At 39.1% G+C, this 25,526-nt stretch overlaps 1 protein-coding gene across 8 annotated transcripts in view; it reads left to right on the top strand.

Moving 5' to 3' along the window:
* The window catches only part of TANC2 (tetratricopeptide repeat, ankyrin repeat and coiled-coil containing 2), a 357,539-nt gene that overhangs the window by 256,596 nt on the left and 75,417 nt on the right, over nt 1–25,526 (top strand). For all 8 annotated transcript variants that reach the window (XM_030843275.2, XM_060290546.1, XM_060290544.1 and 5 more), the window contains 3 exons: nt 4,287–4,568; nt 9,310–9,443; nt 21,534–21,765. In XM_030843275.2, the coding sequence (XP_030699135.1) occupies nt 4,287–4,568; nt 9,310–9,443; nt 21,534–21,765 (648 nt within the window). The remainder of the gene's footprint in view (nt 1–4,286; nt 4,569–9,309; nt 9,444–21,533; nt 21,766–25,526) is intronic.

Genomic DNA, 25,526 nt, shown 5'->3' with positions numbered 1-25,526 from the left:
TTTAAGATACTGATGAAAGAAATTAAAGATAATAGAAACAGATGGTGAGATATACCATGTTCTTGGATTGGAAGAATCAACACTGTGAAAATGACTATACTACCCAAAGCAATCTACAGATTCAGTACAATTCCTATCAAAGTACCAATGCCATTTTTCACAGAACTAGAACAAAAAAATTCACAATTTATATGGAAACACAAAAGACCCCGAATAGCCAAAGCAATCTTGAGAAAGAAAAACAGAACTGGAGGAATCAGGCTCCCTGACTTCAGACTATACTACAAAGCTACAGTCAGCAAGACACTATGGTACTGGCACAAAAACAGAAATATAGATCAATGGAACAGGACAGAAAGCCCAGAGATAAACACACACACATTTGGTCACCTTATCTTTGATAAAGGAGGCAAGAATATACAATGGAGAAAAGACAGCCTCTTCAGTAAGTGATGCTGGGAAAACTGGACAGCTACATGTAAAAGAATGAAATTAGAACACTCCCTAACACTGTATACAACAAACTCAGAATGGACTAAAGACCTAAATGTAAAGTCAGACACTATAAAACTCTTAGAGGAAAACATAGGCAGAACACTCTGTGACATAAATCGCAGCAAGATCCTTTTTGACCCACCTCCTAGAGAAATGGAAATAAAAACAAAAATAAACAAATGGGAGCTAATGAAACTTAAAAGCTTTTGCACAGCAAAGGAAACCATAAACAAGACGAAAAGACAACCCTCAGAATGGGAGAACGTATTTGCAAATGAAGCAGCTGACAAAGGATTAATCTCCAAAATATACAAACAGCTCATGCAGCTCAATATCCAAAAAACAAACAACCCAATCCAAACATGGGCTGAAGACCTAAATAGACATCTCTCCAAAGAAGATATACAGATTGCCAACAAGCAAATGAAAGGATGCTCAACATCACTAATCATTAGAGAAATGCAAATCAAAACTGCAATGAGGTATCACCTCACACTTGTCAGAATAGCCATCATCAAAAAATCTACAAACAGTAAATGCTGGAGAGGGTGTGGAAAAAAGGGAACTCTCTTGCACTGTTGGTGGGTATGTAAGTTGATATAGCCACTATGGAGAGCAGTATGGAGGTTCCTTATAAAACTAAAAATAGAACTACCATATGACCCAGCAATCCCACTACTGGGCCTATACCCTGAGAAAACCATAATTCAAAAAGAGTCATGTACCACAATGTTCATTGCAGCACTATTTACAATAGCCAGGACATGGAAGCAACCTAAGTGTCCATCAGCAGATGAATGGATAAGGAAGATGTGGCACATATATACAATGGAATATTACTCAGCCATAAAAAGAAACGAAATTGAGTTATTTGTAGTTAGGTGGAAGGACCTAGAGTCTGTCATACAGAGTGAAGTAAGTCAATAAGAGAAAAACAAATACCGTATGGTAACACATATATATGGAATCTAAAAAAAAAAAAAAAGGTTCTGAAGAACCTAGGGTAAAATACATAGCTAGTGGGAAGCAGCCACATAGCACAGGGAGATCAACTCGGTGCTTTGTGACCCCCTAGGGGGGTGGGATAGAGAGGATGGGAGGGAGACACAAGAGGGAGGAGACATGGGGATATATGTATATGTATAGCTGATTCACTTTGTTATAAAGCAGAAACTAACACATCACTGTAAAGCACTTATACTCCAATAAAGATGTTTAAAAAATTTAGTCATTAATTTTAAAAAAGAAAAAGAAGAAAAGAAACTTGTACATGAATGTTCATAGTAGCATGATTCATAATAGGCAAAAAGTGGAAACAACCCAAATTTTTGTCAGCTGATAAATGGGATAAACAAAATGTGATATATCCGTATAATGGAATATTGTTCAGCAGTAAAAAGGATGAAGTAATGATACATGCTACAACATGGATGAACCTGAAAAGCATGCTAAATGAAAGAAGCCAGACACAAAAGGCCCCATACCATATGATAATATATATGTGAACTGTCTCGAATAGGCAAATCTGTAAAGACAGAAATTCTCTGGTTGCCAGGGGCTGGGGGAAACAGGGACTAGAGAGTGACAGCTAATGGGTGTGTGGTTTTTTGGGGGGCAATGATGGAAATGTTCCGGAATTAAATAGTGATGTTTGCAACTTTGTGAATATACTAAAAATCACCAAATTGTATGTTTTAAAAGGGTGAATTTTATGGCATGTGAGGCTCAATAAAATAATGTTTAAGAAAAATAAAATAGAATCTGTTTAGCTAAGACACTAGAATTAAGAATATTTTTAGCAAGTTACAGTCTAATTTTTCACTTAATTCTGTAATTATATGTGTATTTTAAAAGAGTACGTTTTGATAAGGAGATGTGAATCAGGAAATTATAAGTAACCATGTAGGTGTATCTCCACAGCCTTTTTTTTTAGTGAAAATTTGGGACATTTTAAAACTTACATAGGAAACAGTTTGCTTCTATTATTAGAGTTTGGCTTTATATTTTTAATTTTTTTTTACTACTTTTGGAATTGTTACCTTTTTTTTTTGCGGTACGCGGGCCTCTCACTGTTGTGGCCTCTCCCGTTGCGGAGCACAGGCTCCGGACGCGCAGGCTCAGCGGCCATGGCTCACGGGCCCAGCCGCTCCGCGGCATATGGGATCTTCCCGGAGCGGGCACAAACCCATGTCCCCTGCATCGGCAGGCGGACTCTCAACCACTGCGCCACCAGGGAAGCCCTGGAATTGTTACCTTTTTGAAAATGCTCAGCTATCATTCTAATGGCTTTCAGACGGTTTTAAATGAGTGTTTACATGAAGTGTGCTTGTGTGTGTTTTTCGAGTAAGCTGCCATCTCCAGATCCCAATTTATGATGTATAAGTGGTTTAAGTATGGTCTAGAGTAATATAAGCCATACTAATAGATCTGATTTCCCCCTTTATGATTTCCCTTTCTCCTATCCTCGTTCCCTTCCCACCCCTGGACTTTATTCTTCAAAATATAAAATGGGGTGAGAGTGTAATACCTTGTTTTTAATTAATTCTTTCAGTAAGCATTTATTTAGCATCTACTGTGTGTCAAGGTACTGTGCTCTACTGTGTGTCAGGGTACTGTGCTAAGGTAAATGATACAGAAAATGAACTTTTAAAAAATAATAAAATGAAAAAAAAAGATACATGTAGAACTGCTCTTGAAACAGTTAAAAAGGGAATTCCCTGGCGGTCCAGTGGTTAGGATTCCGGGCTTTCATTGCTGGGGGCCCAGGATCGTTCCCTGGTCGGGGAACTAAGATCCCACAGGCCACACGGTGTGGCCCAAAAAAAAAGAAAGAGTTATGAAGGCATTTAACGCAGATGAGGGAGGTCAGGCAGGACTTGTTTTTACCATCAATGTAATTAGAAGGTTGATCATTGAAACCAGGTTATATCTGTTATGCGTTTTTAGAGAGCAAGTAGAGCTCATGCTTGTTTGGCCCTTAGCACATCTCACAACTACATAAGCACAGAAAAAAATCTCGAGAAAAGCAATAGGGATTTGTCCCCAAGATGTGTGTGTGTAAACCAGAAATCTTTTTTTTTCTTCAGTTGGCATGAATACAAGCATTACAGGTGCAGAGACATTAAATGAAAATTTGGTTTCTGCTTCCTTGACTGCTTAACATATTGAAAACCTTTTAAACCATCACAGTTTTTAGGGATTTGCTTCCCTTAATATACTTACTAGATTTTTAAAAACTACCATTGTGAACTTAAAGGAATTACTGTTTTTATTGGTATTTTTAAAGACACAAGTTCTCTTTACATTGCTTTCTACAGGACTGACGCTGTAAGCCGTCCCGATTCCCTGCCACACCCCAGCCTCTCCCCCAGAAACTCCAACCCTACATCTCCCCACAATCCAACATTTTGAAGGTTATCCCCAGGCATAGAAGGAGGCCTTAAGAACCCTGCATTTTGTTACTTTTGCATCCATCCTGATTGCCGGTGCCTGGGCCATCTCCATTGCTTAATAATTTTGAATATCACCCTGACTTTCTGCCTATAATGTAAATTATTACTGTTTTAACTATGCTTGTGTTCTGCCAGCTACAGTATCAAATAGCTCTAGCTCATGTGCCATTGCTTATCTGTGTAGAACCAAAATTCAGAGTTTTATTATTTTCTGAATAACCCAGAATACCATCATACTATAACTCCCAGTGGTCTCCTAAACCATACTGGTTTTTTTGTTTATTTCTTCAATGTTGATGGTTTGGCCTAAGTTCTGTGTTCTCTTATTGTTCCTTCCAGTTCGCTTTGCACCTTACAGGCCTCCCGATATCTCCCTGAAGCCGCTGCTCTTTGAAGTGCCCAGCATCACTACAGAGTCAGTGTTTGTTGGCCGGGATTGGGTTTTCCATGAAATAGATGCTCAACTTCAGAGTTCAAATGCCAGCGTGAACCAAGGAGTAGTGATCGTGGGGAACATTGGGTTCGGCAAAACCGCCATCGTCTCCAGACTGGTGGCCCTCAGCTGCCACGGAACACGGATGAGACAGATCGCCTCAGACAGCCCACATGCCTCCCCGAAACGTATGTATCCCTTTTTAAAGAACTCCATGTGGTGGGATAGGGAGGGTGGGAGGGAGACACAAGAGGGAGGAGATATGGGGATATATGTAAATGTATAGCTGATTCACTGTGTTATAAAGCAGAAACTAACACACCATTGTAAAGCAATTATACTCCAATAAAGATGTTAAAAAAAAAAACACTAAAAAAATTTTTTTTTAAATAACTCCATGCTTCATTGCTCTGAAATTTTTTCCGGCATCTTTGTATTAAGTCTTATATCCTTTCATTTTCTGATCTGCAAAACCTGACTGGCACGTGAGGACCATTAACTCAGAGTCGAGGGAAAGAATGTAATACTCTGTTGACATTTAACCCACATATCCAACAGTCACCTGAGAGTGACTGAAAAAACCTTTCTCTCAGAATAAATGTATGCCTCTTCCCTCCTGACTGTCTGGCTGGTCTGTCCTTTGGATGATGACTACAGCAATTGCCCATAAGAGCTTGTTTGCATCCATCACTGTCAGCTTTTGCTCAGCCTGTGTGCAGGCTTCCTGTTCACACCGGCACAATCTGTTTGCGGCCTTCATTTCCTTGCGATCGATGTCAGTGTTGCACTGCTTGGGCTTGAACTTCATTGTGTCCTTGAAGGGTTTCTCCTGCTTCTATGTGAAAAGATGCTGAGATCTCATATATATTTATGCTTCTTTCATCACAGGCAGGTGCAGCTTAATGATCGCCATCAGGATCCTGTTTATTTGTTTTTAAAATACTTATATGGTCCTTAGTACCAGGCACTCTCTAAGAGCTTAACAAACATTCATTCATCCCACCCTCTTATCTCTTTCAGAGAGGTAGTTCCTGTTATCTTCCTTTCACAGATAAGTGGTTTAAGGCTCAGAGAGGTTAAGTAAGCCTCCCAGGTTTCATAGCCAGTAAATAGTGAAACTAGAATTTGAGCCTAAGCAGTCTGGTTTCAGAGGCCAGTGTCATGCATTTTGCTGTGCTCCCTCTCCTTATTGATGGAACTCCCTTGAGTAAAGGAGATAAAAAGAAATGTATAGGGGTTCTTCCTATACACACTATATGTATCAAACCAGTCTACCTGGCTTCTGCTAGTTATAAGAAAACAAAAAGAAACTCTTGCCCTGCTAGTCCAAATCAATAATCTAGCTCACCACAGATTTCCAGACAGCAACCACTAGAAATGGTTTGTTTGGGATCATAGTATTGTAGTTACAGAGTCTAGAACGGTGCTGTGGGAAGTCAACAGGAACTCACTGGACACCCTCCAAACATCCTGGCTTCCTGTTGAAATTAATTCCTGTTTCATGTTGTTAAGTAGGCAGATTGCCTCTGGTAAACTTATGGATATCTGACACGTAGAAGAACTAGTGTCTAGAAAGAAAACTGGTTGGATCAAGAGTCCCATTTGCCAGAGTATGGTAAGAATTGGTATGGAAAAATTCATGTCTTAAGAGCAGTATCATGCTTAGTTTCTGGATTAAGTTTATCTGAGGTAGATTGGCATAATGTCATGGGAGTCAAGAGCCCATAGTTTGGCTCCAGCGCTCAAACTTACTATACTTTGTAACCTTGAGAATTTTACTTTAATTCTTTAGACCTTGGTTTTTGTCATCTGTAAAATAAGTCAGTGGGATTAGGTGATCTTTAAGATTCATTCCTATGCTAAAATTCTGTGATTCTAAGATGTCTGCATGGTTGAAAGTAACTTTCCATACCTATTCCAGTATTTTCGTTAGAGTGCTTAGCTTAAATATCACGCCAGACTACTTCTTATCTGCGTAATCCAAGAGGTTAACTATTTGAGTGTGTCAGAAAGAAAACCAGCTAGGTAATAGTCTCTCTGACTCCTCTATATATCCATCACTGTTGCAGATAACAGATGGTAGAATCATGGCTCAAGGGCAAGAAGAGCTGCTTTCTCTGAAAGCAAAGGTGCCTGGAAGTGCCCCCTCTAAGCCTGGGAGAGCAGGAGTTAATAGAAAACAGCCCATGTGCTCCCCAAAGCAGAGGTCCTTTAAAGATAGTTCATTAAGTTATTCTCTAACATCCGTTGCCTTTTACCTCCAGAGAAACTCTAAAAATACCCCATTCATGTGATAAATGTCCACATGTCAAGACTATAGATTTGACCTGATAGTTAACGTAGAAAACTTGAAAAGGTGTTAAAGGGGATCGAGTATGTGGTTATATATTTATCAGAACTACACAGAACCAGCATTGCCTTGTCGTCATTTGATGTAATAATTTTTGTTGTCCGCTTTGATGTCCAAACTACATTCCACCTCTGCCATCTTAACCGAACCACTTAAGAATGGTCAAGAATAAGTGGTTGATGTCATTTACTGGTATTTAAATATTAACTCTGAAAAACAAAATCAACTCTTGAAATTACCCCAGTAGCTACACACATCTGTAAAATTTTCATTTTCTGTTATGCAAATGATTAATAATAAAATCTAACTTCAGTTTGTTTTAGAACTGGCTCTCATTAAATTTTCTAGTTTTGAGGACAAATGTTTTGTCTTTCTTGTATTATCCTTACGAGGTTTTGGTTAAAGCTTTTCAAGTATTAGCGCTCAAAAATGTTACTTTTTTTAAAAAAAAATCAGTGATCTGTATGTTTCTGTTTTATATTTGTTATTTCTGTAAACAAATATGAACTGAATATATCTTAACCAATTTAAAGATATTTCTTTGAGGGAAAAAAAAAAAAAGAATAAGTGGTTGATAAAGAACAAGCTGTTTTTCGGCATTGATCTGTTACTTTATGAGCCGGCACTGAAAATGTTACTGGCAGTAGCAGAATTTTTTTCATTAGTGAATAAGAATGATGTCTTAGCGAGAGAGAGTTGGCTTAATGTTTTACAGTTTAATTTACATTCAGCTTTGATAGGTGTGTTTGGGATCCCACTGGCCTTCCCAACCCTAAGTCAGTGACGCAGTTGTAGTAGTAATGAAAATAGGTGGAAGATTATTGGAGCTCCCCACCTCCGTTTCTGCATCCTGTGTCATTCTTCTGTCCCTCACTCCTCCACGCTGAGCAGCGCTGCTGTGGAAGACATGAGCAGTCGAGCCTGCAGCACTGCATTGCCTGGCTCTGTCCTTCCCCCACAGACACCCAGCCCCCAGCCGCCCCCTCCTTGTCATTTCCCTGGGAAGGCACAGAGAAGCTGTCAAGGCAGGCACTAGCCTGTCATCTTGCTGTCCACCTACACCCCGTCCCAAACCCAACTCCCCCATCAATCTCTACCGTCACCACCCACCCCGCAACACACACGTACAGAGAACGGAAACATTTTGTGAAAATGGACCTGTTGTGTAATCCAGGCATTGTTACATTAACTACAAGTGTACTCAGTACAGTAGTTAGGGAAGTTCGGTCTAATTACAAGACTGTATTTTCCTATCACTGAAAGTCTGAGGGTAGTTACTGTTTGGATTTGACATTTGCCAACAGCTGCCATGTCCCCAAATAGCTGTTCAGTGAGTAACCCCTCCCCTCCCCACTCTGCTCATTCCAGAAGTCTGTGTTGCCAGTTCGCTGTGCACGCTGACTGCTCCTCCCTATTAACTTTTATTTCTACTGTTCTCTGAATACCAAGCGGAAAGTAAAGACACCCAGACAAAAAGGAGGGCCTCTCCAAAAGGGAACAGCTAGAAGACAGAAGGTACTCAGACACTAATTACCCACAAAACCAGATAAGGGGGAATGGGGTGGACAGAGGGAGTGAACAACAGGCATGATACAGTGACAGTCACTGAACCTTACTGCGCACAGTTCTTCAGTCTTTTTCACTGCCGTCTCCCACACCTACCCCCCTACAGTTTATTCAGAACTCTATGCAGTGGCCAGGGAATTTACTTTGCCAGTTGGATGGAAGAAGTCTCAATTAAGTCCTACTGGTAGGGAGTTAAATGAGAACTATTTTCCCCTATTTCTTCTCCTTTTCAGTAGTTATTGACCATCAAATAACAGTCTACTTATTGTGTACCCATTTTTAAAATATGGTCTGTATTTATAAATAGAGTCTATAATTTCTAGTAGTAGTTAAGATGTTACCTAAATAATGTGAACGAATGGAATTTTTAAAAAACAGCTTTATTAAGCTACAATTCACGTACCGTATAATTCACCCATTTAAATGGTTCAATTCACTGCTTTTTACTGTAGTCACTCAGTTGTGCAGCAATCACCATAATCTTAGAACTTTGTCATTCCCCCCTAAAAGAAATCCCATGCCCATTAGCAGTCAGTCTTCATTTCCCCCCTAAATCCCTATCTCTACCCCTAGGTAACCACTAATCTGCCTTTTGTCCCTATGGATTTCCGTATTCTGGGCATTTCAAATAAATAGAATCGTATGCTATATGGTCTTTTGTAACTGACTTCTTTGAGTGAGTGTAACGTTTCAAGGGTTATCCATGTTGTAACATATATTGGTATTTCATTTCTTTTTATTATTGTTGAGTAATGTTCGACTGTGAGGCTGTACCATCTTTTATCCATTCATCAGTTGATGGACATTTGGGTTGTTTCCGTTTTGGGGCTATTATGAATCTTGCTTCTTTGAACATTTGTGTACAAGTTTTTGCATGGACATATGTTTTTAATTCTCTTGGGTACATACCCCTAAGAGTAGAATTGCTGGATCAAAGAACAAATGGGATTTAACCAGTCTTTCTTTAGAGTTTTATGATTATCTGATGCAAACATCTCATCTTTATAATACAGATATGGATGCCAACAGAGAGCTGCCACTCACACAGCCACCTTCAGCCCACTCATCCATCACCAGTGGAAGCTGCCCAGGAACTCCAGAAATGCGGAGGCGGCAGGAGGAGGCCATGCGGAGACTAGCCTCGCAGGTACAATAGGATTCTCAGGTTGCGGGCATGCTAGTTCCATTTTAACATCAAGGGGGCAATGGTAGGGAGACCCCTGGCAAAGTGAACAAAAGTATGTACAGGTGGACCATGAGAACATGGTTAAAAGTTTCTCTCTCTTTGCTGTTCCTAGAAAAATACTTCGTTATTATGGAATCAGAACCTTATTGTTGGAAAGGCCCTTAGAAATAACCAAAGTCCCACAATGAATAGATAAGGAAATTGAGACTCAAAGAAGTTGTATGATTTACCCAGGATCACAGTATAAGTAATCAATAGCTTTGTATTTTCATTCCTAGCTCAAAACTCTTCCTGCTATACCACACTATCCATAACTTCTTTATATGTTTGCATTTTAATTTTCTGTTTTTATCAAAGTAACATATATACATAGTTTAGGAAATCAAATAATGTTCAAAGACTTATAATAAAAACCAGAAATTCTTTTCCCCTCCTGAGCCCACCCTCTCCCCAAAGGCAGCTACTTTCAACATTTGGAGATGTTTCTCTGATGTTTACCTCCATGTTTCTAAATAATATTCATATACTGCTATAACTTTTTTGATCAGTTTTGTACATTATCTATTCCTTCTTATTATGGATGTTGAGAATGTTAGCTCTTTCACCTTCCTTCCTCCCTCTACCATCTCAGTACAGTTATATCATGATTTTAGTCTGAATCCATGTTACAGTATTTTCAGTATTAATACTACACAAATATGGTTCACTGTGGAACCAAGGATAACATTTTCTTCTTGAGCAGTTTTGTTTTTCCTGGGTTATGAAATGCCTCATTGTAAAGTTTGCTTATTTTCCTTCAAAACTATGGCTGTCATTCCATAAGCCTTAATGCTTTGTAAAATGCCTCTCAATACAGTTTTCCACATCAGTTACATTTCCCCCCCCCCAACCCTGGAAATCCTAGAGCTCTCCATCGAGCTAATCTGGACCTAGGATGCTCTCAAGTCTTACCACCTACTTGTTATCCTGGAAATTCCTGTTACTTCCCTTTTGTGTTTGATCCCATGTCATCGTCTTTCTTGATTGTATTCCTTATTTTGACGGAGCGCGTCCTCTGGTAGCTTCCTAAGAAAGAATGCATAGGAGGTAAGTTTTTTGAGACTTAATGTTCCTAAAAGCATCTTTATTCCATTCTCATACATTACTCTTTGTTTGACATAATTCTAGGTTAAAAATTATTTTCCCTCAGAATTTTGAAGGCATCCATCTTGAACTTCCAGTATTACTATTAAATAATATGGTACTATTCTTATTCCTAATTCTTTATATATACCTTTTTTCTCTCCAGAAGCTTTTAGAATCTTCTTTTTTTTTTTTTTGCGGTACGCGGGCCTCTCACTGTCGTGGCCTCCCCCATTGCGGAGCACAGGCTCCGGACGCGCAGGCCCAGCGGCCATGCCTCACGGGCCTAGCCGCTCCGCGGAATGCGGGATCCTCCCAGACTGGGGCACGAACCCGTGTCCCCTGCATCGGCAGGCAGACTCTCAACCACTGCGCCACCAGGGAAGCCCAGGATCTTCTTTTTATCACCACTGTTCTTGGGTCTTTTTTTCATATTCTGTTGGTACCTAGTGAGCCCTGGAGATATTTTTTGATTCAGGGAAATGCTTTTGTAGTATTTATTGAAAATTTTCTCACCACCACTTCCTCTGTTCTCTCCTTCTACAACTCCTTTTAGTCAAAAATTAGATTGCCTGTATTGTTACTCTTCTTAACTTTTCTGTTTCCTATTTGTTTATCCACTTTTAGGAGATTTCTTCAACATTACCTTTCAATCCTTTCACAAAAAATTTTTTGGCTATCATAGTTTTAATTTCCAATAGGTCTTTATTTCCCCCAGTTGTTCCCTTCTTTTTTTTGTAATTGAGGTTTTTTTTTTTTGGCTGCATTAGGTCTTCATTGCTGCACGCAGGCTTTCTCTAGTTGCAGCAAGCAGGGGCTACTCTTCGTTGCGGTGCACGGGCTCCTCATTGCGGTGGCTTCTCTTGTTGCAGAACACGGGCTGTAGGCGCACGGGTTTCAGTAGTTGTGGCGTGCAGACTCACTAGTTGTGGCTCACGGGCTCTGGAGCACAGGCTCAGTAGTTGTGGCGCATGGGCTTAGGTGCTCCGTGGCATGTGGGATCTTCCCAGACCAGGGATCAAACCCGTGTCCCCTGCATTGACAGGTGGATTCTTAACCACTGTGCCACAAGGGAAGCTGAGATTTTTTTTGTTTTTTTAGTTTAGTTTTTGGCAGCACCGCTTGGCATGTGGTATCTTAGTTCCCTGACCAGGGATTGAACCCAAGCCCCCTGCATTGGAAGCACAGAGTCTTAACCACTGGACCACCAGGGAAGTCCCTGTACCCCTCTTTTTTATAGCATACTGTTTTTGTTTTATAGATGCAGTATGTTCTCTTATCTCTTCCTTAATAGTTAGGCACCAAAAAACTGATGGAAGCTTGTATATATGGAGAGCTTAACTATAGAGCATTAAGATGACCCACCAGCCTTTATGGGAAAACCCAAAAGTCAGTGTCCATAAGTTTTTTCCTTGCACTGTTCTAGCAAAGAATCCACCAATTTCCTGGAGGGTGTATAACCTGGTCGCCAACATTCTGGAGCTAGTAGGAGGTGGCGGAGTTTCATCATTTAGGCTGCAGCCTTTTACCTAAGCCCCTTGTTTTCAGTCCTGCACCTGATCCTCACCTACTCTATGTGTCCTAAGCCTAGATTCTCTGCTTTAGTTTCTCTAGTGATTTTAATTTCTCTTTCCTGTGGGTTTTGGGGAAGGTAGTCACCTGGCTGGGCAGGATAGGGATGGATATCTGGGAATCTAACTGCTCTTTATATAAACTTCATATAATAGTTTCTGTGTTTGCAACTTCCTTCCTCACCCCCATCTTCCATAGTACCTGGTGCTTCTAACTCCTATGCTTTTCTGAGGTTTGACAGATGATTTGGCTCATTCCTGTTGTTAACCCCAGCAGGCATTTGTTTCACCTTCTTCTGTCTGTTAGGTTGTTTAATCCTACATCCACTTTCCATCTTTATATATTATAATCTAAGATTAGAGATAGATATTCCTAATCAATGGAGTTTGCATTTCTGTTTCTTATTCTCCTTATTTTTGAGGATTTTAAGGAGAAGTATAGAGTGCAGAGTGCCTGTCTCCAGTATTTAAAGAAATCTCTTGGCATGATTAATTAGTAATGAGGAACAGGGAGCCATCTTCAATGTCATAAGGTTCTAATTTCCTCATAGAAATCCTGTCCAGCTTATAGCCAGAAACAGCACGTTTCCCCCAAATACGTTTTCAGTTGTCCCCACTTATTGGTACACATCCATTTATAAATGGGCTTCTGAAAATGGTCTGAGATTTCCCTCATTGCTAAGTCAGTGCAACTTTAAAAGACATCCTCATTGCTAAGTCAGTGCAACTTTAAAAGACATCTTTGGAGGACTTCCCTGGTGGTCCAGTGGTTAAGAATCCACCTGCCACTGCAGGGGATACAGGTTCGATCCCTGGTCCAGGAAGATCCCACATGCCGCAGAGCATCTAAGCCCGTGTGCCACAACTACTGAGCCTCTGCTCTAGAGCCCGCGAGCCACAACTACTGAGCCTGCGCACCACAACTACTGAAGCCCACATGCCTTAGAGCCAGTGCACCACAAGTACTGAACCCATGCACTGTAACTACTGAAACCTGCATGCTCTAGGGCCTGCGTGCTGCAACTACTGAAGCCCACACACCTAGAGCCCATGCTCTGCAACAAGAGAAGCCACCACAATGAGAAGCCCGCACACCGCAACAAAGAGTAGCCCCCACTCGCTGCAGCTAAAGAAAGCCCGTGCATAGCAACGAAGGCCCAGTGGAGCCAAAAAAAAAAAGAAAAAAAAGACATCTTTGTTTTACTTTTCTAAATATTCCATTTAAGCTGACTCCTGCCTCTTCTTTAGAACAATCAGAATAACTGTCATCTTAGAAATACACAAATGCTAAAAAAAAAAAAAAGAAAGAAATACACAAATGCTGAAGAGCTTTCATCATCACAGTCATTTATTTATTCATTTAGAATATATGCTTGGAATGCCTATAACACAAGATTGAAGTTAAAGCAGTGAACAAGACAGGCACAATCCCTGCTGTTATGTAGCCCACATTTTTGTGGTGGGAAAAGGCCAATTAACAAACAAATATGTAATATGTCAGATGGTGATGAGTGCTAAAAAGAAAGTCTCCCCATGCTGTCACTTCTTAGCCTCTCTCTCATCAAGAGAAAAAGTCCCAAGATGTTTATGTTCAGTATTTGGAAAATGTTATTTATTTTTAGTAGGTAATTAGTGACTGTACTTACTTGAAAAGTGATCACATTTTAAATTCCATGGTTATACCTTCCTTAAGCAAAATATAAATAAATGTCTTTTGTACCTAGAAATGGGATATTTTTAAATTTATATTAAACATTATATAAGAAATGGCCCTTTAGATTAAAATTGATGTTTAGTTCAATATTTGGAAAATGTTAAATATTATAAGTGAGAAATTAGTGATTATTTACACTTACTCAAGGAACATATTTAAAATTTCACACTTATTTCTTCCTTAAACAAAATATAAATACATGTGTTCACACCTAGAGATGGGATATTGTGAAGTTTACACTAAAAAAAAAAATCTAAAACAAATGGCCCCTTAGATTAAAATTGAATATTATCCCAGTAATTGTGCCACAGGTTGCAGTTCAGGTGTAAGTTTGTGCTGTAGGAGCATAGAGCAGAAGCCAACAACCTTGCTTCTCATCTGTAACAAACTGGTAAGCAGAAATTATCTTTTCAAACCAGTTAGTATTTTGATAAAGTAAGCTAATATATGAGAACTAAAAGTGTCCTTGAAAAACTTCTTGATTTGCTAGCCAGAGTTCTTAGGGTTGGTGCTTGTATATCATCAATTATCATTGGTATTTCGTAGTATGCTTGCCGCTTCTTATGCTTCTTCATAATTGAGAACATTGAAGAGTTCTTGTCACAACTTTCAAGCAATTTTATTTATTGAAGAAACACTTCCCACTTGAAGTAACAGGTTTTGCTAGGTGTACATCTCTTAAATGTATTTCCAGTTAATCTTACGTGTTCTGAAGTATAATCACAGTAGAGCGGTGCAGAGATCCCATTCAGGGCCTCTCCTGGGTGTGTGACTTTATAACAACCACAGATTTTCCAGGCTTTCAGCCTGTTGCCACCAAGTGATCATACATGCAGACTTCCCCAGACAAGGAGAGGCTGACTTCCATTTACTGAGGGCTTAATGTGTGTTGAGCTTAGTACTTTTTACATTATAGTTGTTATTTCACTTCTTCATTCTTAAGCCTGCGAGGTGGTCATTATCATCCCCATTTTACAGATGAGGAAACTGTGCTTCAGTGATAGTTCATTTTCCCAAGGTCTTACTATTAGTAAATGGCAGAGCTAGGATACAGAGCCAGTATTCACCCCAATGAAGTGAGTCTTCTTCTTTTCTCCATTTCACAGATAAACAGAGGCTCTGAGGTTACACAACTTGCTGAGATAACTAGTACGTGACTTGAAACCAGATTTAAACTGAGGCAGGCAGGCTCCAGAGTCCATGCTTTTAACCACTGTGCTGCCTCTGTAGTGTGACAGGAAGGATTTTTGTTTAGTGTTCTTTTGGAAAATCCGTCGATAATTGAGTGGCTTTAAAGTAAGGAAGTCATAATGAAGGGGCACCTTTCAGAAATTTTGCTGACCTAAAATTCTTCTTCAAAAAGTTTTTATGCAGGACTTCCCTGGTGGTCCAGTGGTCAAGACTTCACCTTCCAATGTAGGGGGTGCGGGTTTGCTTAGCTTAGCTTCCCTGGTTGAGGAGCTAAGATCCCACACACCTTGCGGCCAAAAAACCAAAATATGAAACAGAAGCAATATTGTAACAAATTCAATAAAGACTTTAAAAACAGTCCACATCCAAAAAAAAGTCTTTAAAAAAAGTTTTTATGCATCTAGAAGCTCTTGTCACATTAGGTAAATTGTCACTAGCTTAGTCCTTATATTAAGAAGCTAATACATCTGAAATAAAGCTAATTAGAGAAGCCAGCTAATTTTAAGAAGTGTCACAGTGATACAAAAAGCAAAGGTTTTTTTCACCGAAGGAAATCTATGAAAGAAAGAAAACTGAAATGTCATCCTTGCCAAGAGACTAGTTCTGTACTAAATCAGGAGGATGTCAAGTGATACGGTTCCTGAGATTGTTGCTGATACTGTTAAAGCTATCAGCCAAGGAAGTGATCATTTCAGCAGTTCACACATGTGTGTTGAGCATAATACAGAGACTTAAGCCACACATACACACATGGAGAGAGAAAAACAAAAAATGACAACAGTGAAGTATAAGATTTGGTTTGTGTTCCAGTTGGGTATTTTTTAAAAGATTTACATTTTAGGAGAAATGTGATCAGAACTAAACAAGTAACCTATAGATGATGTTTTATAAAATGTGTCTAGGGCTTTTTTCCTCTAAAAATTAACACTGAAATTTTATAGTGAGACCCAGATTACATCTACATTCAGGATACTGAATATGGGAAACAACCTTATGTATTCCTTTGTCAATCTTGTGTTTTTTATCTGTCTCCTTCACCAGAATGGTTAGTATTTAAATTATTGTTCACCACTCTGTCCCCAGCTCCTAGCACAATGCCTTGCACAGAAATATGTGTTAAATGAGTGACTAAATTGTAGTCTGTTCTCTATACTGAAGCCTGAGTAATCTTTCTAAAACGTATTTTTCTTCTTGCTACATAAAACCTGTCAATGGCTCCTCCTTGCCCTTAAATGGAATCCACACTCCCTTCTTGAAACATCACATGTATTAGTATAAAGGGCTTTTACCTTTTATATCTAGCTCAGGTTTTCTCAGCCTCAGCACCATTGACATTGTGGGCCAGAGGATTCTTTGTTTGGGGCCTTCCTGTTTATTGTAGTATGTGTAGGAGTGTCCTTGGTCTCTACCCACTATCGAGTAGCATCCTCCCACCCCCGGTTGTAATGACCAAAGCTGTCTCCAGACGTTGCCAAGTGTCCCATGGGCAGCAAAGCCACCCCAGATGAAAACCTCTGCTCTGTCTTATCTCCTGCAACCCCCAGCTCACTTCCACTGTAGCCACACTAAAACTGATTTCCTGAAAGTGTAAAGCTGTGTCTTGCCTGAGGGCCTTTGCACGTATTGCTTTTCTCTGCCTGGGACACTCCTGTGCCTGTTCACTCCACCTCATCCTTTAGATCTCAGCTTAAGTTTTACTTTCAAGAAGACTTCTCTGGCTCTCCTAAGTTACTTAGATGTGTTGTACCAGCATCTTATACTTCCTCTCTCATAGTGCTTTTCCCCCAGTTTTACTGAGATAGAATTGACATATAGCATTGTATTAGTTAAAGATGTACAGCATAATGATTTGATATGTGTATATATTATGAAACGATTACCACACTAAGTTTAGTTAATACCCATCAGCTCCTGTAGTTACAGAATTTTTTCTTGTGATGAGAACTTTTAAGATCTACTCTCTTAGCCATATTCAACTATACAGCAGAGTATTGTTAACTATAGTCACCGTGTTGTACAGCATCACAATAATAATAATGTTGCAGACAGCAGCCACCGATGGATACTAAAAGTAATGGGCAAAAACTTGTGGAGAAACAGGATTTGCATTCTCTCAAAGTATCTCCCCCAAGATATTTATTAACTACAAAGGGTAAGACAGTAACTTTACAGAAGAGAAACGTAGAAGAAACCTTTATCTTAGCCAAGCGATCAAGGTCAGCATCACCGGTAACAAGACATGTCAACATCATGAACCCCATGACATGATTCACTGAGAGTGACACAACATTGTTTTTGTGGTATTCTTGCCCAAAAGTCTCAGTTGGAATATGAGGAAAACATTAGACAAACCCACGTTGACTGACATTCAACAAAATAACAGATCAGGATTCTTCAGAAGTGTCAAGGTATGAAAGACAAAGACCAAGGAGCTCTTACAGACTACAGGAGTTTAAGGAGAAATGACAGCTAAATGCAACATGGGGTCCTGGATAGAATGCTGGAACAGAAAAAGGCCATTAGTGGAAAACTGACAAAATTCAAATACTGCCTTTAGTTAATAGTGTTGTGCCAGTGTTATTTCCTGGTTTTGATAATTATGCTATGGTTATATAAAATGTTAAGGGAAGCTGGGTAAGGGATATACGGAAGCACATCTTTTTGCAACATTTAAGTCTAAAATTAGCTCAAAATAAAAAGTTTTAAAAAATAAATAAAAGTCCTACTGACAAAAAAAAAAAGTTAGAGCTCCAAGCTGGAAAATTACTGAGGCCGAACCCAAGTCTGGAATTATTCTTAGCTTCCAGTCCCAGGATGGGGATTAGAGTCAGAGTTGAGGGACAGGAGAAAAGGCAGAGAAAGTAGTTTTTGACACTGAGCCTTCAGGTCCCTAGAAACACAAAAAGCCAAAGTAACCCGGAGTGTTGGAAGGGATGCGCTGAGTCAGAAATCAATCAGGTGGTGGTGAGGGCATTCAAGAAGTGATGAGAAGGAGACAGGGAATAAGAATATGAGAGCAGACCTGAAGGAAGGTCAATGACAACATTAGAATTTAAGTAATGCAAATGCCAGTCATGATGTAAATTAAATTTTTATGTCCAAATGAGTTCCAGATATTCAAAGCTGCCTTTTCTTTATGTGAGATTAGCTTAATCCTGTCACAGATTATTCATTTGAAGTAGAAAAGACTCTTTAAAGAGTGAAGGCCTGGGACTTTTAACACAAGCCTGACAGGTTTGCTGCCATTCAATCATTTGATTAAGGCCTTTGATGAGGATTTTGCTTAGTTGTATCATTTCTTGTGTATAGCTTTAAATCAAAACCTTTTTATACCCAAGGCGATACTGACCTCCAGTCTTACTGTTTTTTTTTTTTTTTTTTGGTCTGTATAGTCTACAAACCTGGCCTTTTTTTTCCTCCCTCACAGCATTAATCTAAAAGTTACTCACTGTCCTCTTCAAAGAATTACTACAGTTTTGGTTATATTAGATATATTTTGGATAGAATTGTTTTAATCAAAAGTATAGAGATTTAACATAAGGAAAATGTGAGATGGAAAAAAATTAATAACATAAGAAAAACATAGCTGAAAATGAAATTTCAACAGGTCATTGTGAGAGACAAGAGTTCACCAGGCAGAAAGGTTTTACCTGCTGATTTATTGAGGGTGGACTAATTCTGAACCATTTCCAAGAAGTTGTAATAATAGTGACTGAGTATGGGTGGCTGTGATGACTTCCTCAGAGCTGTGGGGAGTGATCTATTATCCATCACTGAACACTAGTACAATGAGAGAAGGCAGGAAAAAACTACATTCCCAGACTTGTTTCCTATTTGCATATGTAGGAAAAGTTGTAGATGATGTCAATAGACAATTTAAGGGGAAGTACCAAGTGTTTTTGACAGATTGTGTATACATTTACATACTACGTAGCTGCTTTGAAATGTCTAGTAGATGATCAGTTCTGAGTCAAACTACAAATTTCATGAAGATGTTGAATGGTCTTTCTGCCTGAATTCTTCAGAGGAGTCGAGATTTTATATTTAGAATGCCTAAAAATTTTTTAAATTAAAAGAAAGAAAGGCAGCCACAGAAGGGGCAACTTTAGCAATGATCTTTGTTAGATAAAACCTCATACAGCCAAGAGCGCAGATGATTTTTAATGAAATCAGTAAAAGAACCCTCTTCCTAAATTTTAGAATTTTTATCTTCAAACTCCTATCCCGTTACTTTAGGTAAAGGGTAAGTTACAGCTGATTTGCTCAGCTGTGCTTTGCCTCGACATGTGAAATCAATTGAGGTAAAATATGATGAAAGTTCATATTGATTCAGAGGTTTGCTGTTTGCTTTTTATAAAGTGGAGATCTGTGTCCTTGTGGGCATAACCATTGACATTCACTGTTCATTGAGAGCACAGATGGATTGCTGCCAAGTTTTCTCTTTGGGTTCCTTATGTTGTGCTTAAGGTCGGTAATCAATCTGTCTACAGAAAGGAGTGGAGATTTCTAAGTACACCTCCTCATTTCCAGTTCCACACTGTGCTCAGACATCATTGCTTCACTCACAAGCAATTCCTATCCTCAGCTTTACATGTGTAGTAACATTTCCTGTATTGTTCAGTTTTCTTAATGCCTAATGAGAACAATTCCAGGTGTTTTTTAAAAAGTGACATTTCCAGCATTTGGGTTTTTGTTTTGTTTTAATTTATTTACTTATTTATTTATTTTTGGCTGCGTTGGGTCTTTGTTGCTGTGCGTGGGCTTTCTCTAGTTGCGGCGAGCTGGGGCTACTCTTTGGTGTGGTGCACGGGCTTCTCCCTGTGGTGGCTTCTCTTGTTGCGGAGAACGGGCTCTAGGCACATGGGCTTCAGTCATTGTGGCACATGGGCTCAGTAGTTGCGGTTCATGGGCTCTAGAGCACAGGTTCAGTAGTTGTGGTGCATGAGCTTAGTTGCTCCCCAGCACGTGGGATCTTCGCAGACCAGGGCTTGACCAGTGTCCCCAGCATTGGCAGGCGGACTCCCAACCACTGCACCACCAGGGAAACGCCAGCATTTGTTAAAGAGCTAGATTAAGAGTCATTTCAAAGCAGAACACTTTCGTGGATGACTGTTCTCTGAGAGATGATTGAGGAGCTGGGGTCCCAGTGGTATATCTATGCATGCTCCTAGGGCAAATTTCAAATGCCTGTAGTTACAAAGCCAGTAGCTGAAAAGGAGAGGGTATACAGAAGCTTGATGATGACCGTGATGTTGATGGAGATGATGTGATGAAAGAGGAGAAGGAAGGCAATGATGATGGTGGTGGCGGCATCCGCTAACATTACTGTGCGCTTGTATGTTCTGAGCACCATGTCAATGCTTTCCATACATTCAGGCTGAATCTCCCCTGCAGTTTCTTGTTATCTGCACAATCCCATCACTTTTGTAGGTAGTACTGAGCCAACAGAGTGGTCTAGATTAAAATCACGCTCTGCACTTGACCTTGAGGCAGAGGGAACAACCAGAAGGTATAGAGCGAATCCTGTGCAAATTCAAACAAACAAAAAAAAGAAAACAGGGCTTCCTTGGTGACGCAGTGGTTGAGAGTCCGCCTGCCGATTCAGGGGACGCGGGTTCATGCCCTGGTCCGGGAGGATCCCACGTGCCGCGGAGCGACTGGGCCCGTGAGCCATGCCACTGAGCCTGCACGTCCAGAGCCTGTGCTCCGCAACGGGAGAGGCCGCAACAGTGAGAGGCCCGCGTACGGCAAAAAAAAACACACAAAAAAAACAGAGCTTAAAATTGCAGGTTCCAGCCTGACAGGCCAGACCGTGAACGGTATTAAGATGCATACATTTTCTAAGTTCTTTGAATTTAACACCTGCATCTGACAAAAATCTCACTCCTTTTCTGCTTCCTGTTATCTAATTCTGATTCTCTCTGGGTGCTCAGGAAATACTTAGTGAGAATTCTTAAGTCAGTCATTTTATTTTTTATAAGATGTTTATAATGAAATTATAATTTTTTAATAATTTTTAAAATATGCCTTAGGAGCGTATGTTTGTTGAGTCTAACATATGGTATTTCTCTGGTTATTTTATCCCTAATGCTTTGTTACAATATCAGACTCTTTCCTCTACTACTCTATGCTGAATAAATATTAGAGAGATTAATATAAATCTTTATTCTCAGGCCTGCTTCCTATTTCTTATAATCCAGAGGGAAAACTCAATTTGTATTTATAAATTTTAATTACGAATTATGATACCATACATATACAAGAGAAATATTGGGTCAAATTTCTGATCTTAGATAAATCAGGCAGTTTCAAAGTTTAGCAGCTTTTATTTTTACTTGAAGAAGTTGAGGAGTGGGGAGACAGAAGACAGTGTTAGAGAATGATTGTACAGTAGCCATGACTGTTGCTCTTGCTACTGATAAACCTGTCTGTGTTCTCATCTTTCTTTTTTAGGTGGTTGCCTATCACTATTGCCAAGCAGATAATGCCTACACCTGCCTGGTGCCGGAATTCGTCCACAATGTTGCTGCCCTGCTCTGCCGCTCACCGCAGCTGGCGGCCTATCGGGAGCAGCTTCTCCGGGAGCCTCACCTACAGAGCATGCTGAGCCTTCGGTCCTGTGTTCAAGATCCCATGGCCTCCTTCCGGAGGGGAGTGCTGGAGCCCCTGGAGAATCTCCACAAAGGTACAGATGAGGTGGAAAGCAGGTGGAAGGTGGAGGCTCTGAAGCCCAAGTTCACCTCGGGTCATGCTATAAAAATGATCATTTTTATCACACTGCAAAAACTAAATGTTCCTACAGGATACAGTTAACAAATAAAAGGTTTTACCTGAAAAAATAAAAATTCCTCCAGGAATTGCTACTTCCTCCTTTATTTGTAAAAATTCTCATTCTTATTTCCAAATATAAAGCATTTCTCTTGAACTAAAGGTAGTAGAGCTACCAGTCCTTCCGTGGAGTTCAAATAAATCAGTAAAGCCACGACTCCAACCCAGTGCCGTGGAGTTTCTATGGTTAGAAACATCCTCAGTTTTTATATTTGCTATTTTTTTTTATTACTCCACAGTCAGGTAAAATGAAATGGCATGTAGAGTTGCATAACTGTGTATATGCTAAAAATTACTTAATTGTCCACTAAAAGGTATTAAGATATTTTTAAGAAGTGGGGGAAAATTAAATGGGATCCATCCCCCTCTCACGCCTCGTGCCTTTCCTCCGTTTTAACTCTGTAGCTCAAGTGTCGGCTGTGACCTAAATGTAACCATCTCCTCCTTCACCCGTCTCTCTGCCTCACCCCTTTCCTAATGTTCTGTCAGTGCTGGAAGCCGAAGAAAAGGACCTGAGTAAGCATGAGATTGCTGAGCAATCCTGTTTATTCCTGAGAGACTTACATACTTTTCTCGAGCATTTCAGAGATACTTATAAGAATATACATTCTTCCGGCCTCTATCTTCAGTTATGTGAACTTCCATGCCAATTACTTGGATATCAGAGTTTCTCTTCTCAATGCTGATGACGTCTATCTGTACTTCTACGACCTACCTATTAGCTTTACCATACCCTAGACTTTTTTAAACATTGGAATTTCTCTGCACGTATTTTGAGCAAACTTAAAAAGAAATTTCTGTACATTCAGTCAATCTTTAAATCCTGTTAATTCTGCCCTCCTGATGTCTCTCACATCCGTTAATCTCAGAGTCATTCCTACCACTGTTACCTTGAAGGCTGCTCAGCTGCCCATGATATCACATGTGTGTTGCTACCCTTCCTGGTCTTCTCTGGTTTTCTGGTCTAGTGCTGCTTTCACATCATAACACACTTGGAAAATTATTAAAATTTGTTTAGCACATTGAGATAAAAAATCATGCCTCCTCGTGGCTGGACATGGCTGGCCCTGAGGCTACAGCTGCACAAATCCCCCGAAGCCCTGATTCATTTTTAGGCACACCTCTAACCCATTAATGGCATACCTGGTGGGTAGTCTCTGCCCAGTCTCTCCAGTCTTCTAGACTTTGTGTACTGCTTCCAGATAAAGCTTCGTAAAGCATTGCTCTGATCACTAAATTTCCCTGTTCAGAAACCTCCAGTGCTTCCCTATTACCTCACTGAATTAACTTCCAGCTCCTTGACCTATCATTTAAGGTACTTAATGGCCTGGATCCAGCCTACTTTCCAGCCTTATTATCTACTTTTACCCTTATGAACCCTGTATTTACATGTAAACCAAAGTATCCATTAATCCTTAAATACTCCCCTCCATTTTCCTGCCTCCATACATTTGTTCATTGTTTCCTTTTCTTGATATACCTTCTCCTCATATCTCTACCTGTCAGAATTCTACCCATCTTTCAAGGACCACCTTAAATACCACCTCATTCATGAAATACCTGCTGATCCACCTGCCCCCTCCAGTAAGTTACAGTATCCTTCCAAATTGACAACAGGTTTTTCTTTTTTAAATCTCACTTGTGGTACTTCATACATTACTGTTGTATGTATAGTTAAGAACTTAAATTTTTATTACTAACATTTATTGAACATTTATTATACGTCAGATATTATACTTTGTGCTTTATAAGAATTAGTTATTTCTGTACTTATTCCTTTGACTAAATTGCATGCTTTTGAAGTTAGGAACCTTTTCTTGTTCAACTTTTATCCTTCATAGTGGTTACCTCACCTTGGACATAGTAGGCATTTCAGGAAATAAATTTTGAACAAATAAGTGAACATAGAAATTGCTCACATGTAGGGGTACCTTGAAGGAAAGTCAGTGATACAAGGATCTACATCTTAAGGCTAATTCAAGGAGAATATCCAAATGCATGCAGACTCAGCTCTGGATTCTCAACCATAATTCATGTGTTTTTTAATTTTGCTACTAGATATATTTGCTTCTCATTTAGGTCTCCATAACCAGCTTTAGATATCCCCATTGGTAAATGTTGTTCTGAGTGAATTTAATTATTCTATCAAATTCCCAAATTACCCTTAAAAGAAAATCACCGTCATGAGCAATAACTGGAAACACAATTTATAAAATTAATGAAATACTAAAACTTGTTTGATTAATCCAAAAGAAGCCTGGAAAGAAAGAACAGAATAATTTTTTTTAGTATGGAACAAGATGAGAGATTAAAATCAACCATATCAATAATTACATTAAATTTAAATTGACCAAATACTTCTATCAAAAGGCAGAAACTGTCAGACTGGATAAAAAACAAGACCCAACCATATGCTGTCTGCAGGAGAGGTTATTTAAAGACACAGATTGAAAGTGAAAGGATAGAAGAATATATACTCTATAAACATGGAGCATAAGAAGGCTGGAGTGGGTCTATTAATGTGAGGCAGAGTAGACCTCAAGACAAGGAGTATTATCAGAGGGGCATTTGATAAACATAAAGGGACCAATTTATCAGAATATAAAGTAATCCTAAATGTGTATGAACCTAATAATGGAGGTTCAAAATGCATGAATCAAAAACTAATAGAACCAAAGAGCTAAATAGACAAATACCCAGTCATAGCTGGAAATTTTAACACCTCTCTCTCAGTAGCTGTTAGAACAAGTAGACAAAAATTAGTAAATATATAGAAGATTTTAACAACACTGTCAACCAGTTTGATCCAACTGACATTTATAGAACACTACCCAATAACTGCACAATATACATTCTTTTCAAGTGCATATGGACCTTATTCTGGACCATAAAATCAGTCTGAAATTTTCAAGAAATTAAAATCTTACAGAAAATGTTCTCTGAGATAATGGAATTAAATTAGAAATCAATACACATAAAATCCTCAAATATTTAGGAATTTAGCAGTGTACTTCTAAACAACCCATTAGAGAAAGAAGAAATCACAAAGCGAATTATAGAATATTTCAAACTGAGTAATACATAAAATCAGTGGTTAAGTTTATGACTTAATAAACTAGAAAAAAATGAGGAAAATAAAACCAGAGGTAGCAGAAAGAAGGAAATAATAAAAATCAAGAGCAGCAGTCAGTGAAATAGAAAAAAATTAATAGTTAAAATGAATAAACCCCTAGGAAGACTGATCAAGAAAATGAGAGGAAAACACATCAGGCATGAAAGAGGAGCTAGCACTGCAGTTCCTAGAGACATTAAAAGAAAAATAAGGGATTATTATGAAGAACTATATAACAAATTCAACAGCTTAAATTGGGCAAATTCTATAAAAAACACAACTTACCAAAAGTGACTCAAGAGGAAAGAGAAAATCTGACTAGCTCTTATCTATTTAATTTGCAAGTTAAAAGAAAACTCCAGGCTCAGATGGCTTTACTAATGAATTGTATCCAACATTTAAAGAAGAAATAATATGAATCTTACACAAATGTTTTCAGAAAATAAAGGAAAAGAGAACATTTCTCAGTTTGTTTTATTAGACAAGCATTAATGCTGAAACCAAAA

Source organism: Globicephala melas, chromosome 20, assembly GCF_963455315.2.
Source record: "Globicephala melas chromosome 20, mGloMel1.2, whole genome shotgun sequence".
Classification (NCBI taxonomy): domain Eukaryota; kingdom Metazoa; phylum Chordata; class Mammalia; order Artiodactyla; family Delphinidae; genus Globicephala; species Globicephala melas.
The sequence above is the reverse complement of the archived record's forward strand: the minus strand, read 5'-3'. Positions and strand labels throughout refer to the sequence as shown.